This window comes from Propithecus coquereli, unplaced genomic scaffold, assembly GCF_000956105.1.
Source record: "Propithecus coquereli isolate 6110/MARCELLA unplaced genomic scaffold, Pcoq_1.0 Scaffold6, whole genome shotgun sequence".
Classification (NCBI taxonomy): domain Eukaryota; kingdom Metazoa; phylum Chordata; class Mammalia; order Primates; family Indriidae; genus Propithecus; species Propithecus coquereli.
In genome coordinates, this window is record NW_012151951.1 from 7,633,684 (window position 1) to 7,650,353 (window position 16,670).

Below are 16,670 nucleotides of genomic sequence, written 5' to 3' on the forward strand. Positions count from 1 at the left end.
CACATACAGTGTATATTTATGCCAGCTACTTTGTGAACATTTTACATATATTATTAAATCCTTCCAACAATCCTTTCAAATAGGCATTTTATTAAACCCATTTTTTACATAGATACAACGGAAGCACAGAGAGTTTATGTTACTTATTCAAGGTCACACAGCTGGTAAGTGGCTAAGTCATAATTCTGTTCTTATAAAGTCTACTTCTTGAACATTTTACATTTGCACCTTCCTTTCTGTTTTAGTGCTTTAGTTTAGGGTTTCATCATTTATTGTTCATATAAACTATTGCATTAGCCTCCTGCTTGACTCTCTTTCAGTTTTTCATTCAGTGAATTTATAGATGATTTTTCTAGAAGTTAAATATAATCATGTCAATAGCCATTGGCTAACCCTGTCCCCCCCACACCCACCATCCAAAGAACTATTTTATGTCGTGTGTTAAAATATGTTACTATCATTTATTTTCCTTGGATCAAATATTTTTCCTTGTTTCTGGCACAAAAAAGATGTTCCAGGATCATCTCTGTCCCAACATTGGAATTAGCATTTTCTCTCAGGACCCCTTTTTGTGGAGTATGGCGTTGTGAAACCAAGATCTGGATCCTAGGACTACTAATTGCTACTGGGGTATCGCTCCTTCCATGCCCTCTCAGTGAACTTAGCTAAGTAAGACATAGACACACACACACACACGCCCCTATACATATTTTTATATCTGTGTTATTAAAAACCATGAGTTTATTCCCATCCTTCCAATTCCAATCCAACACCACAGGGTTTTTCTATCCTTTTCCTTTTCCACATATGTAACTTCCTTCTCTGACAGCGAGAACCGGGCTTTTGGACTAAATTATTCAGAAAGGAGAGATGGAGGGGAGAAAGGAAGGAAGCTATTATAACATTCCTAATATGTATAGATGTAAAATTAGCTATAAATTTTTAAGCTCAGAATTCTTTTACAATTGAAAAAAAAGATTTACCAATTAAATACAACACTAAAAACTTGAGATTTAAATGAACAACATTAGCATGACAGTTTTAAAAGTAAACTTTAAAAAATATAGCCTGTGTACAGAAATGCACACAATGTACAGTTGGATGCATTTTTGTTAAAGTAAAATACCTCTGATAACCAGCATCGAGATCTAGAAATAGAATAACAGTACCTGTAAAGCCCCCTCTCTCTTATCCTGTCCCAGTCTCTAACTTATAACCCTTCCTCAAGGAAATAGCTATTCTAACTTCTAATAATCTTAGGTAGGTTTTGCCTATTCATGAACATAGTATGTACTCTTGTGTCTGACCTCTTTGTTCATTATCGTGCCTGTGAGATTCATCTATGTGTTACATACTGATTTTTTTTATTGCTATTATATATAGTATTCTGTTATAAACCATCATTTATTCATTCTACTATTGATGGACATTTGGGTTGTTTGCAGTTTTTTATTATTGAGAATAAAGCTGCTATGAACTTTCTTGTATGTATCTTTTGGCAGACACATGTATGCACTTCAGTTGGAAGTATACCTAGGAGTGAAATTTCTGGGTCATGTAATATGCATATGTTTAGCTTTCATAGATACTGCTAAATAGTTTTCTAAAATAGTCATACCAGTTTACACTCTGACCAGTGGGATGAGAGTTTGGTACATTCTCTCGAACACTTGATATTGCCATTCTTTTCTGTTTTAGCCTTTTTGGTGGTGGGTGGTGATATTTCATTGTAGTTTTTTTTTTTTTTTTTTTTTTTGAGACAGAGTCTCACTCTGTTGCCCAGGCTAGAGTGCCGTGGCGTCAGCCTAGCTCACAGCAACCTCAAACTCCAGGGCTCAAGCAATCCTTCTGCCTCAGCCTCCTGAGTAGCTGGGACTACAGGCATGCGCCACCATGCCCGGCTAATTTTTTCTATATATTTTTAGTTGTCTAATTAATTTCTTTCTAATTTTAGTAGAGGTGGGATCTCGCTCTTCCTCAGGCTGGTCTCGAACTCCTGAGCTCAAACAATCCACCCGCCTCAGCCTCCCAGAGTGCTAGGATTACAGGCATGAGCCACCGCGCCCGGCCTTCATTGTAGTTTTGATATGTCTTTCCCTTATGATTAATGATGATGGGTACCTTTTCATATGGTTATTGGCTATTTAGATATCATCTTTATGAAAGGTCTGTTCAAGTCTTTTGCAAGTTTTGAAATTGTTTTGCTTTTCTTATTGATTTTTTAGGAGTGCTTTACATATTCTGGTAAGAGCCTTTCTTGCATATACGTATTAGAAATATCTTCTCCCACTCTGTGGGTTGCCTTTTTGCGCCCTTAATGGTATCTTTTAACAAATTAAAGTTCTTAATGTTAATATAGTCAGTTTATTAATTTTTCCCCTTTATGGTTAGTGCTTGGTTATCAGGTCATAGAAGCAGTCCAGGTTTCTACTTGTATTTATATTTTATTGGATTTTTCAAAACAAAAACATTAAAAATTATTTTTATAGTTTGAGTCTTTCTTAAGAATTTCTCCTGGGGCCTTTTAAGAGTCCATGGACCGCAGTTTATGAAACACTATACCAGAACGTGAATTCCTTAAGCACCTTTCATTTATGTGTCTGGTGTACAGTAGGCTCTCAAATGTTTGCTGAATGAATAAATGAATGACAAGGAAGCTACTCAAAATAAGTTTAAACTCTTTCATTAGTACTACTATTTTTGTTTTTTTCATTAAATTTAGTTGTTTGGGTTTCAAAAAATTTAAACATTGTCAGAATTTGTTTAAAAATTTTTTTTTCTCTATATAAGGAACCTAAAAGTTTAAAAGGAGTGTAGTATGGCATTTTTCATTTCAGTGGAAAAAGATAGTTAACTTTTTGGAAAATAGTGTCCTCCTCTTCCTTCTCCTCCTCCTTTTCCCATACCATGTTTAAAAAGTAATGTCTTTCATGTAGTGATGTTTCCACCTTAAGGTTTCTAGATAATTGCCACTAAATTTTTATAATCATAGATTTTTACATTTTACAAACCTGATGAAATTAAGCCAAGAACTGGATCTGGCTCATAGATTAGAAGTCCCTTTATTCCTCATCTAGGAAAGAACCAGAGGGTTATTTAAGAATGTGGCTTTCGCAGAGCTAACCTGCTCGGATTTGATTCCTGCTCTGCCACTTAATGCCTCTAACTTTAGGCAAATAATCTAACTTAATCTCAGGTTTTACAGTATATAGTTTTTTCCATCTGTAAAATGGGAATAATACTATCACCTAATGCACAGGTGATAAAGATTAAATGAATTCATGCTTGTAAAGTATTTAGAACAATACGGCACCTAACACAATTAACTAGCAATCAGATATTACAAAGCAAAATGCTTAAAGTGATGGAGTGATTTTTATAAATCTGTACTAGTGAAGTGAAGTTAAATAATAGAGGGTACAAATGCTGAACTAAAATTTATTTACAAATATCATGAAAGCATAAGGGAAACCGTTCGAAAAGAAAATCAAAAGAAAGTACTCTTTTGTACAACAGGTATCACATCTACAAAATTTATTGGGCTGTATAACCTCAAATTAGCCAACTGCCACATATTAGTAATGAAAAAAATAATAGAAAATCTCACAATGGGATGATTAAACAAAACAATAAAAATATAATGAGAGAAATTTTTGCTAAATTCTACCCTTCCATAATCTCAGTTTTAAGCATCCTACTCTGATCACCCCCTCCTGTCTTTCTCACTCTTTCTAGTGCTTTTATTACAACAATCCACTTCCAGTACTAGGTCCTTCAATTCACTGATTGTACCACCTTACTGTTTAATGTCTTAGATCTGTGAGTTTATAGTGTTCATCAAATTAGGAAACATTTTTGCCTTTTTTTCTTCAAATATTCTCTGCACCCTCACCACAAGAGTCCAGTTATATGCAGTTAGATCATTTGATGTTCCACAGCTCGCTGATTTTTTAAATCTTTGGTTTCTATGATATTCATGCCTTCCTCTAGCCTTTTGATCATGTGGAGTATATTTATGTATAATAATGGATTTAATGATCTTGTACTGAATATATCACCTGTTCATTTTTGGGTCAGTTTCTTTTGATGTTTTTTTTTTCTCTTGATGATGGGTTATATTTTGATGTTTCTTTGCCTTTGAGTGCTTGGTAGTTTTTGATTAGATGTTAGATGTTCTGAGTTTTATGTTTTGGGGGCTTGATTTTTAAAATTTTCTTTAAATATTTTAGGGTTTAGATGTGATGCAGCTAGGTGACTTGAAGTCAGTTTGATCCTTTTGAAGTTTACCTTTAATTTTATTAGAGTGCATCCAGAATAACATTTAGAGTTGGGCTACTTTGGCTCCACTGTAGACTCGATACCTTTCTGAGGACTCGGCCCAATGCCTGGCACTTTAAGGAGTGTTTCCACTCTAGCTGGTGACAACACAAACTATTTCTAGCCCTGTGTGTGCTCTGCTGATTGTTCTGCCTACTGCTTTCTAATGGTTCTTTCCCTTGTCTTTGTATAGTTTTCTCACATACAGATACAGGTCAGTACTCAGCCAAAGGCTCAAGGGGACCCCCTTTACAGGTCTCTAGAGCTCCCCTTTTTCTCTGCACCACAAATTCTAGTCACCTCAGCCACTCCAAACTCTGTCTGCTGTCTGTTTATTTCTTTATTTATTTAAGACAGAGTCTTGCTCTGTCGCCCCAGGTAGAATGCAGTGGTGTCATCATAGCTCACTGCAACCTCAAACTCCTAGGCTCAAGAGATCCTCCTGCCTCAGCTTCCTGAGTAGCTGGGACTACAGGCGCACGCCACCACACCTGGCTAATTTTTCTATTTTTGGTAGAGATGGGGTCTTGCTCTTGCTCAGGCTGGTCTCGAACTCTTGAGCTCAAGCAATCCTTTTGCCTTGGCCTCCCAGAGTGCTAGGATTACAGGCGTGAGCCACCGTGCCTGGCCCTGAACTCTGTCTCTTACTTAAACTTAGTGAAACTACCAGGCTCTGTTTGGGTTCTTTTCCTTGTGATGAGGCCTGGAAACACTCTATAGGCAGTATGTTTGGGCATTTGTAGAGCTCACCTCATTTGTTTTTCTTTTCTCAGGAAGCACTGTCCTGCACTGCCTTTTAGCTTTCTAGTTGTTTAGGCAAGAGGGGAAATCTGGTTCTTGTTATTCCATCATGGTTGGAAACAGACGTCTCTGTCTCATCATTTTGATGTCCATTTTCTCCTCCTTACCCAGCATAAATTCTCTCTTTGATCATTATAATCTATTCCCTTCAATACACTTTTGACTCCCTTTCCCCTCTCTTGTATTATTTGGGAAAACCACAACCCTGGTTAAATCTATCTGTTTACCTTTCAGTGCCAGCACCTGTGCACCTGAATGTCACTGGAGGAAAAGATGCAACCATGCTATTTTCACTTTAAATTCATGACCACAAGCTACAAGTGAGCCCAGTAATGCTGCACTTCCATAGTCATTTATTCCTCCACTTTCCTAGATGTCAATTTCACATTTTTTTCTTTCAAAATTCCAGCATCTCCTCCCCAGTCTTCCCAGGGATTGTGTTTATTTCCACATCACTGAGAAATTGAAGCAATAAAAAATGAACTTCTCAGAGTTGTACCACATCTACCCTCCACCAGCATCCTTTGCTGGTTCTTCCTCTTTTCTCTATCTCTTAATGTTGGATGTGTAAGAACTCAGGCCTGGGGCCTTTTCTCTATTTAGATCCACTCTCACAGTGATCTCATCCAGTAACAGCTTTTAAAACCCATCTGTATTCTGATGACTTCCCAATTTGTATTTTTTTACCAGACCTTTTAAATTCTAGATTTGAGTATTGAGCTGTCTATTCAGCATCTTCACATGAATGTCTAATGGATATGTCAAATGTTATATATCTAAAACTGATCTCACAAGCTTTCCTTCTTAAGCCTGTTCAAGCTTTTCCATTCTAGTTGATGATGTAATGCCGTACTTCTTGGACAAAAGCCTTAAAGTCATGCTTTACTCCTTTTTCTCATATCCCAGATGCTTACTGTCAGGAAATCCCGTTAGCGCCATCTTTAAAACATCTAAAATCTAACCACTTCTCACTGCCTTCAACTCGCATTGCTATCATCTCAGTCCATGTCATCAGCAGTGCATTCCAATCCTACACCCAGCTTTAATCCTTGACCCTTAAAATGTATTCTCAACATAGTAATCAGGGAGATTTTAAAATGTAAATCAGATCATGGCACTTCTTGCTCACAGTCTTTTAATGGCTATCTCACATTGGAAGCCAAAGTTTTCATAATGGCCTTGAAGGTCCTACAATATCCAACTCAGTAAGGTCCAGTAAGATAAGTTACTTCCCTGACCTTATCTGCTCTGTCCTCTTTCTTTACTTTGCTCTACCTTGAGTACATTAAGCATGCTCCTACCTTATGATCTTTGCATTGTCTGCTTCCTCTGCTTTAGAATACTTTTCCCCTAAATATTCCCCCATTGCCAACTCCCCATTGACTTCCCAATGACCGATTTGTGTGTTTGAGAAGACAAGGGAGGGGATTGGTTGTGCCATACAGAAGGAAGAATAAAAGGGCAGGGATATGGCAAATGTCGAACTCTTCTTGGTGAAAAAGAGCCAGTGGATGAGATAATCCCAGACCTGTTAGCCACTGGTGAGTCCAGCCTACTTGCTATTCTGAGTAATAATGAAAAGAATTGAAGAAGAGCCTTTGTAGCAGGTTAATAGAGATGAGGCAGCTTTCAGTTAGTGGAAAATTCATAAATCAGGGTTCATAATTTGAAGATTCCTTTGCTTATTAATAAGGCATTCTCTTTTGTAGATAGTGCATTTGGTGTCCTGCTGCTTAGTTATGATTTAATGATATGCTCTTTGATTTAATAGAGAATAGATCAAAGAACTGCTTGAGCATCATTTTTGGAATCTATTTTAAAAGTTTAGTAGAAAATATTCAATTATTAAATTCCTGTTTAAATTGAGTATTAGGGGAAAATGTTTCTGTAGTTAATCTTGTATGTTTCATCAGACAGGAGAACATAAATGTGTTTCCTGTTGTTTAGCTATATCTATTAGATTTCAGAGCCTAACCAGTATTTATCTTAAGTACTTAGCTCCTCTAGGTCTATGTACTTTTTTGATTTTTAATTGCAGGACTTAAAATACTATGTTTAATTTTATAAATTGCCAAAAGTGCTTATGGAAATAGACTTAGTTGAAATTAGAAAGTATCCTTGTTAAGAGGGTATTCTGTATTCTGATTTTCCATACCATAGTTAAGAAAAAACTTGCATGTTCTTTCCATAGTTCTTTCATATTTGTTTATTTGCATACCTTTTCCTCAGAAGGAAAAGTGTTAATAAAAGAATAAATGAGGGTTACAGGAAAATAATAAAAGTAGAAAAGTAATGCAAAGCCAGGCATAAGGTAAGTACACAAAGTATATATGCCACAGGATCACAAATATGACCCTTAATTTTTCATTAGCCAATACTAACAGGAAAGCAAAGTTACCTACATGATTCATTTAAGTCCATAAGGTAAAAACAAACTAGCTGTTCAAGAGAGAAGCATAGCTAATCCTGTTACTAAATTCTGAGTGGATATTTCCCGTAGGTCCTTAGAATATTGTGTGATAGAAGCAGACACTTGGGGCAAGATAGTATAATAACTTTTAGAATGAACTGTGTTGATGTAAGCAGGATTCACAAGAGTATGATGTTAGTCCATGGTTCTTAATCATTTTTGGGTTATAGCCCCTCTAACATTTTTATGTAGTTTTATCATAAATTTGATATGCATGCAGATTGTGAACTAACTCCAAGAGATTCTGACCCAGTAGGCCTGAGGTAGATTTTAGGAATCTATATGTGTAATCACCATCCCAGGTGATTTTGGTGTAAGTTGCTGTCAGACCATATGTTGAGAAACTATTTCAGGGTTATAATTTCAGGAAATTTGCAGATCTGCGTAGGCAATACATGCACAAACCTTAGGTTAAGAACCTGTGATGGAAGTGAGCAACACCCTCAACAACAGTTATATAGTAAAAGCAATCATGAATTTCAGGGGGTGATTGGTGCTGGTATATTAGAAAATTAATGACTTTTGTTGAAATTTATTGGCCCAAATAAATCACATGCCATGCTTAACTTGAAAAGGAATACTACTAATAACTAACATATATGGAGGTCTCTCTCTTTTTCTTTTTGGTAGTGTAATTGATGATTTTTTCCCCCTAATGTTGAACCACTTTCACATTCCTGGGATAAACTGTATATGATTATGAGGTATCATTGTTTGGATATGCCATTTTGATTTGCTAATATTTATTTAGATTTTTGCATCTATATTCTCTGGTTTCCATTTCTTGTGCTGTTCTCAGCAGTTTGGTGTCAGGGTTTTGTTAGCATTATAAAATGAGATGGCTGTCTTTCCATGTTGTTTTTGGTTTTGTTTTTGTTTGAGACGGGGTCTCTAGGCTCTTTTGCCCAGGTTGAAGTGCAGTGGGTCAATCACAGCTGACCAGTGTAACCTTGAATTCCTGGGCTCAAGTGATCTTCCTGCCTCAGCCTCCTGAATTGCTGGGACTATAGGCACATGCTACCATGCTGGGCTAATTATCTTTCCATGTTTTTTTCCCCTCAGTTTTCAAAGTTTATGTAGATTTCAAATATACTTTTTGTGATGAGTTTAGGACAACTGCAAAATTTAGAGGATACAGTCTCCGCATAAGACCACTCTCACTTCTGACACCAACTGCAAGTTTGAGGGGTTCCTAAAACTACTCTCAGGTGTGATAATTCATTAGAAAGTTTTATAGAATTTAGTGAAAACTGTTGTACTCGTAGTTATGATTTGTTATGGGAAAAGATTCAGAGTAAGGTCAGCCAAAGGAAGAGACTCACATAGGGCAGAGTCTAGGAGGGTTCCAAATACAGAGCTTCTCTTGTCCTCTCCCTGTGTAGTCAGGACACATTTCACTCCTGGCATCAATGTGTGACAGTATGCACGAGAACTACCAAACAGGGAAGCTCATCCAACTTTCACTGTCTGGAGTTTTTATGGAGGCTTTTCAAATAGGCGTGATTGATTAATTGCTCACATGGATAATTTTAGTCTTCAGGCTGACTGACATTGCATGATCGAAAGCCCCCCACTCCAAGTCACATTGTTGGTCTTTCTGATTGGCCAGCCCCAACCCTAAGATGATACCGGCACGGCCAGTCCCCTCCTTAAATCACATAGTTAGCCTATCCAGTGTGATCCAAGGCCACCAGGCAAAGGCACACTTACCATACGTAACATTCCAAGTGCCCAGAGATTACCTACCAGAAGTAAAGAGGAAAGGCCAGACCTTCTCTTTGGGCAAGACCAAATTCTTCACTACACACTTTTAGACAATTAATTTTTCTCTTTTATAGCTGTCTTCCTGTGATTCCTTAGTAACAGATTAAGCCTGTAGGGATTCTATTATGGAAAACTGGTTCTTTCAAATTTGAGCCTTGCATTTCTTGAGCTATCCCTTAAAAGATAAAAATTATAGGACACTTTTGATTTAACTGCATTTAAATTAAACCACCTTTATCCTTTTTTTTTTTTTTAAGAATAAAGGTTCTCTTCAGTTTGAAGACAAATGGGATTTCATGCGCCCGATTGTTTTGAAGCTTTTACGCCAGGAATCTGTTACAAAACAGCAGTGGTTTGATCTCTTTTCGTAAGTAATCCATTAATTCTGTTTGCTAACATAAAGGAAATTTTGGTGATGTTTTTCTGTACCCAAATGGAATGTACAACTGTGTATTGGTCTGTTTACCTATTAAAAATTCCTACTAGTGTGGTGTTGGGTCCCCAAGACATCCCCCAGGTTCCGTGATTTGCTAGGGGACTCCCAGGACTGAACATAGAGTGATACTCACAGCTATGCTATATTACAGTGAAAGGATACATAGCAAAATCAGCAAAGGGAAAAGGCACCTGGGGTAAAGTTTGGGAAAATATAAGCACAAGCTTCCAAGAGTCCTCACCCAGGGGAATCACACAGGACACACTTAATTTTTCCAGCAAAAAGATTGACAACATGTGTGATGTGGTGTTTACCAGGGAAGCTCGTAGAGACTCAGTGTCCAGGGTTTTTATGGGGGATGCTCATATAGGCAGTCTCCGCCTGGCATGTACCAAAATCAGTATAAACCGCATTGTTTGTATAAACAGTTTAGGTATAGTGAGCCACTTTTGTCATTTCTGGAAAGTTTTATGTAAGTGTAGGAAATGACTGTTCAAGTTCTAAGTTACCAGCCAAGAGCTAACCTTACAAGCAGGCTTTTCTAAGGAATGCAGTCTCAGGTCTGCTGTGTTAAGTCTTGGCCTTTGACCAAAATGTCTTTACAGCAAAAGTGTTGTCAGTATGCCCACCCCCCACCCCCTATGCAGCAGGACAAGACTGATCTGTAGTATTGATCTCAGTTATGCCTTGGATTTAGCTAGCTAAAACAAATCCCTTTTACCATAAGGTTTACCTTAGAAAACCAAGGGGCTTTCTCCTTCAGTTTCTGTATGAACCTTTTTTAGTATGGCCTCAAGTGTAAACTCAGAACAGCACAGCTAAGGCCAGTTAAGTTGAAGCAGACCTGAAAGCCTTCTGGGATTGAGGCAGTGTCGTGATAGGGTACGTACACAAATATAATCCCAGAGGGCATATGTGGAACCCCTGGAAACAAAGAGTTTAAAATTGTTAGGATACCCCAAGCCACGTATACATTAGTCAGATATTACAGGTTTTCCTGTGTGTCGCCTCCTACCATGGGGCCTTTCATTCTAGGGTTCCCAATCTAGTCCAGTTAATTCATTTCAGGCCTTGGTTTCAGATGGACTGCCTTAAGGCAGTTAGTTCCAAACAGTTTTGCTTATCCATCACACGTGTTCATTTGTTTCACTAGTGTGAATGATATCTGGAGGTTTTCTGTATGGGAAATGAAGAAGCTGGAGCTGTTCCCTGCTGTCTCATAGTGCCATTAGGTGTGATGGTAAGCTTGGCAGTCAGTTTGGTTTAAAAGTACTTGTGCTTTTGGAGGAAGAGACGGTCGCAGATGCAGCAGAAGCGTGGTGTGCCTGCCTCCTTCTGCTCCTGACTTAGTGCTGTTTGCTTTCACTGAGGAACAGGTCAGCCGCAGCCATCGCTTTTAAAGATCACAGGAAAAACACCCGTGGAGCCAGAGGTGGCAATTCACCAAATTAGAATTACACTAACCAGCAGCAACATAAAATCCCTGGAGAAGGTGTGTGCTGACTTGATCAGAGGCACAAAGGAAAAGAATCTCAAAGTAAAAGGACCAGTTTGGATGTCTATCAAGACTTTGAGAATCACTACAAGAAAACTACCTTGTGGTGAAGGTTCTAAGACTTGGGATCACTTCCAGATGAGAATCATCAAGCGACTCATTGACTTGCACAGTCCTTCTAAGGTCGTTAAACAGATTACTTCCATCAGTATTGAGCCAGAAGTTAAAGGTTGAGGTCACCACTGCAGATGCTTAAGTTAACTGTTTTAATAAATTGATTACCAGTTGTTTAAAATAAATAAGTAAATAAAATTACAGCAGCTTGGAAAGGCAACACTTGAGAGATTCTCTTTAGGAAGAGGGAAAAGCTTTCAGGGTTAGTTCTGAAAAGCAAAAATCATTAATGTCCTCCTTCCCTGTGCCTTCCCAGGTGATAGGTTTTGTTTTTTTCCCTTATAAAATTAGTGTAGCAGCTAGGTGCAGTGGCTTGCAACTGTAATCCCAGCTGCTTGGGAGGCTGAGGTGGGAGGATTGCTTTAGCCCAAGAGTTTGAGACCAGTCTGGGCAATGTGGTGAAACCTCATCTCGAAGAAACAAAACTGTATGTGAAAATCAGTGTATCCCATTCAGTAATGAAAACTTCATTTTTTCTTCATCATCCAGACCTACAGGAGAACAAAAGCATTTCTTTCCAGAAAAACATTTTTATACAACTTAATTAAAAGGCATAATCATGGTTAGGAATTGGTTAGGACAAAATCCTGAATTTTCAGAACTTTTCAAAATGGGTTTATGTTACCTCCCAGCTGTTTTGTCCTGATCAATTATCTAGTGAGTAGCCTAGAAAAAAAATCAGTTTCTTTCTGGGGGCAGCTGCATTTAATAACCAAATTGTCTTACTAAGATGCTTGTGCCAAGAGGGGTGAGAGGAAGGTGAGAGAAATAAAGCCAGGTTATTAATCTGTTGTTGTAAACTGTAACTAATCCAGAAAGCCAAATGCAATGAGACATCTTGAGGAGTCAAAGTTCAGTCTGTAAGGACTGAGTTAAGGGATTACACTTTGTGATGTGCTATCTTACAACTTGCATCTTTTGGCAGGAACCACAAGTTAGGAATGCAGTTAGTATCCATATCACATATATAAGACCAATCAGCAGCTTGATTTCAGATGGTCCCATCAGAGAATAAACCTTTTTCTGTGAGCTTCTGAAATTGTTGAGATGGTCCAGCCAGAATCCATGATGTTTTCATAGTTTATGGCTCCACAGAAACATGTCTTTTAAATTTTCAGTAGTCTTTGAGGCAAAGTCCTGTTTATTAAGCATATGCCTGCTTTCAGTTCTGCACAGCTTGTGTTGAGGTTGAAATAGCCTAGTAGCAGACAGTGTCAGGTTTGAGCTAGAAACCTGATACTGTGAGATCCAGGAAATTAAGATCTCTGAATTCACTATTCCAAAAAAGTTAGTGTCTTCTTTGGCAGCAGCAAAGCTAAGATGCTGCAAGCCTCACTGTTATGTTGCAAGTCCAAGTGACAATCAAGACTGGCCTAAGCCCTATTTATCTTGTCAGTCTTACAATCCAAATTGATCTGCTCAAAAATACACACATCAGGCTGAAAAATCATCAGCCTCTAAGGGTCAGACATCTGATTTCACAAGAGCTCAGTAGCAGTGAAAAACTGCTTTAGAATTCTAAAAGTATATTTCTAGCAGATTTCCTTTGTTTTCATGTTGTCTCCCTTTTTCCAGAGGCACCAGTAGGTAAAAATCAAACATCATTGATTATGGAGACTTAACTCTGTTCGCAGTACTCAAAAGAGTTTAAATTTCAATCCCTTCATCAGCAGAAAAAAGTAAGATTCTGTCTAGTTTACCTGATTGAGATAATACCTCTAGCATTTATGAAATGACCAGCATATAACATGTTATATCACTGTTTATCATACATCTAGATGCAATAGCTGCAAAATACAAAGCCATGTTTTAAACACCACCCCCTACTTTTTTTGGTCTTATTTTCAATTTAATCACGCCTCTAGCAATAAATTCAGTATTTATAAGATTAACATTACAACTGTTGGGAAATCCTGACTGGAATGTAGGGGTTAGGGAGGGACTACTGTAGTAGCTGCAGCTAGGCTGAAGAAACAGCTGCAATGGTTCTCTCCCCCTATTCCCTTTTCTCCCCTAGTTTATCTAAAGCTTTGCTCCAGCCCTGGGCTCTGATTTAGCTATTACTTTTTCATATTTAGAGGAGAGAGAAGTACAAACTTTTAACATTTTTGATCCACCCAAAACTCACCTTTGGGAACTTGTGGGCCTTTTCTCTCCCACCTGGAGGTGAGAACAAAAGCCAAGGATATTTATGCTATGCTTTTTCTCTCCTCTCTTTAGTCAACATGGCCAGAAATAGCCTGGGGAATGAGATAGTTCTAATCCCAGGAGAGTTGGCTATCATTTTCAGGTTTCATAGGTAATTTGAAAGACATGTAATTTCAGCAGACAGCTCAACTGCTGTTTCATACTATGAATGATTTTATACCAGCGTTTCTCATCCTACTGCTTCTTCCTTCCTCATGAATCCCTCTTATGACACTGACACCAATGGTATCAGCAGTCCCAACATCACCCTTACGTTCGGTGATTGCAAGGAAGACCCATTAGACTCACCATATAGTTATATTCATGGCTATGATTTGTTACAGGGAAAGATGCAAAGGGAAGTCAACAAAGAGAAAAGATACGTGTGCCAAGGTCCAGGGGGAAACCATATACAAGCTTCTAAATGTTCTCTCCCAGAGGAGTCACATAGGATGAGCTTAATTCCTCCAGCAACTAATTGTGACAATACATAAATCTTGTCTGCCAGGGAAGCTCATTAGACACTTAGTGCCCAAGGTTTTTATTGGGGGCTGGTCGCATAAGCACGTTATACCTGACACATACCAAAATTCCAGACTCCCAAAAGGAAAGCAAGTGTTCAGTATAAATCACAGTGTTGGTTGAATGTCCTCAGGATACTCAAGATCAATGTCCTCAGGATACTCAAGTCCTCAGGATGAAAAAAAAAAAAAAAATCACACTCTTTGTATAGACAGTTTAGGTATAGCAAGCCATTCTTATCAAGAAATGGTGAGAATCCTCCCAAAATCCAGATTCCCAGATGCCAGCCAAGGGCCAGCCTTGCAAACAGGTCTTTCTAAGTATAGCAGCAGTCTCAGGCCTGCTATAATAACTTTTTTTCAGCACACCAGTAAAATACTATATCACTGAATTGTAGATGTGTGATTGCATAACCTATGTGTATTGAGCTGTTAATGCTCATTTTCTCGCTTTATCACATAGAAAATATTCTAATTTCCTACATAACATAGAACTTGCATCAGATCAGTTATATTTATAATTCTCCTCTTTGAGAAATTAAAATGCAATAAGAAACAGCTGTGGCTTTTTAAAGCTTTATAGCATTCATGTATACATTAAGTTTTTCTTAAATTATCTGATTAAACTATTTCATGAATAATATGTTGAGTGTGGTGGGGATTTTTTTGTTGTTATTTTTGTCAGTCTGTGTTGATATGATTTATCATCTAGCATAACGCTTGTTCTCTAAGTACTTCTGACAGAAAAGGGACATGGAGTAGGGGGTGGGGAACCTGCAGCCATAAGGTTACATGTGGCCTTCTAGGTCCTCAAATGCGGCCTATGACTGAATCCAAATTTTACAGAACAAATTATTTTATTTTTATTAATGCATTTTTGTTTATCTTTTATATTTTTATTTTATTTTTAAAATGAATGTATTTAAGATACCAAAGAATAAAGTAAGTTTCAACGAAATAATCCTCCTAGATTGATAGGCACAATTAGAACATTAGTAAATCATAAGTGCTTAATCAGGGCTGCTACACTCATGATTTAGTTCTAACTTCCCCCATCTGACCGGCGCCACTGAGGCTGTTGGCAAGACTTTATGGGGGTCGAGTATGCCAGTCTATTATCAGCTTTTGACAACGGTGCACTGTGTTTCTCTGTCTGAGATGGAATTTGTTGCACAGCTCGACAGTATTTTTTAATTCTGTCTGCCTAACAGCCCATTATGTCAAGACCAAGAGAATGCTGAAGAAGAAAACAGATTTTTAAATGAAAATTGGGAGTCGCAATTTTATCTTGTTTCTCCTAAAGATAAGATGATTTGTTTGCTTTGTGATACTACAATATCAACATTAAAGAAATTCAATGTTTATCAGCATTATAACACTCATAAGGACCACAAATATTAATATTTTAAATTGGAGGGAGAAGCATGGAAGGTTGTATGCAGAAATTAAAAGATGAAAAGCAAAAATAAAGACAATTCTTTCAAGCAGCAATAAGACCTGGAAATAATGCCGCTGAAGCAACTTATAAAGTAGCTTATATATTTGGGAAAAAAAGGGAAGCCATTCAGTGATTTAGAAATTGTGAAAGAATGCATTGTCAGAGTTGTAGGATGCTTAGACCTCAATAACATTTCAAAGTACTAACAACTGCCTCTTTCAAAGAGAACTGTAACTGATGAGCAACATGAATTAGCCTTCAATTTAACGACTTCATGCAATACTTCAAAAGGAAAATATATATTGTTCAATCGTTTTGGATTAATCAACTGATACTACTGACTCAGCGCAGGTTCTATACTTCATTTGGCTCATAACAAGATTTTCTTTGCTACGAAGAGTCACTGGCTTTGGGCTTTGGGCACTCTTGTGAACAGAATATGGGGAATAGATACATTCAAAAACTTTCAAGACATATGTCATGAAGTTGGACTGAATTTGGTAAATTTAGTGAGTGTCTCTGTATAGACTGTGCACCTTCCATGACAGGAAAACATGAAGAGTTTATTGCACAGATCAAAAAAGTATGAACAAACCCAGATGCTCTCCCATTTCTTTTCATTGTATCTTGCATCAGTGAAATCTCTGTGCTAAAGCTTCTATTTTAAGTGACACTTGGCAACAAGTTATAAATATTGTTAAGTATATTCATGCAAATGCAGCACAGCATCATCAGTTTCATAACATACTAAAGTTGAAAGATGAGGTATTCAGTGTGAATTTGCCATATCATTCTAAAGCGTGTTGGCTATTGCAGGGAGAGGTGCTAGCTAAAATTTTATGTCTGCGAGAACAGATAGTTAAATTTTATGAAGAACAGAATCAGCAATGTGAATTATTGAAAGAAGATTTTTATAGTTCTGTAGGAATGAAGCATTTTTGTGTGATACCATGTCAAATCAAAACGACTTGAATATTTCTTTGCAAGGTAAAACTAAGTCTGTATATGATGTGTGGCCAAAAAAAGTCCAAGCATTTTGGAAAAAGTTATCTTTGTTCAAAACACTT

The 16,670-nt window shown here is 37.5% G+C and overlaps 1 protein-coding gene across 1 annotated transcript in view; it reads left to right on the plus strand.

The window, feature by feature from the left end:
• The window catches only part of CUL5 (cullin 5), a 159,083-nt gene that overhangs the window by 14,019 nt on the left and 128,394 nt on the right, over window positions 1–16,670 (plus strand). Inside the window, exon 2 of the mRNA XM_012659126.1 lies at window positions 9,610–9,719. Within this exon, the coding sequence (XP_012514580.1) occupies window positions 9,610–9,719 (110 nt within the window). The remainder of the gene's footprint in view (window positions 1–9,609; window positions 9,720–16,670) is intronic.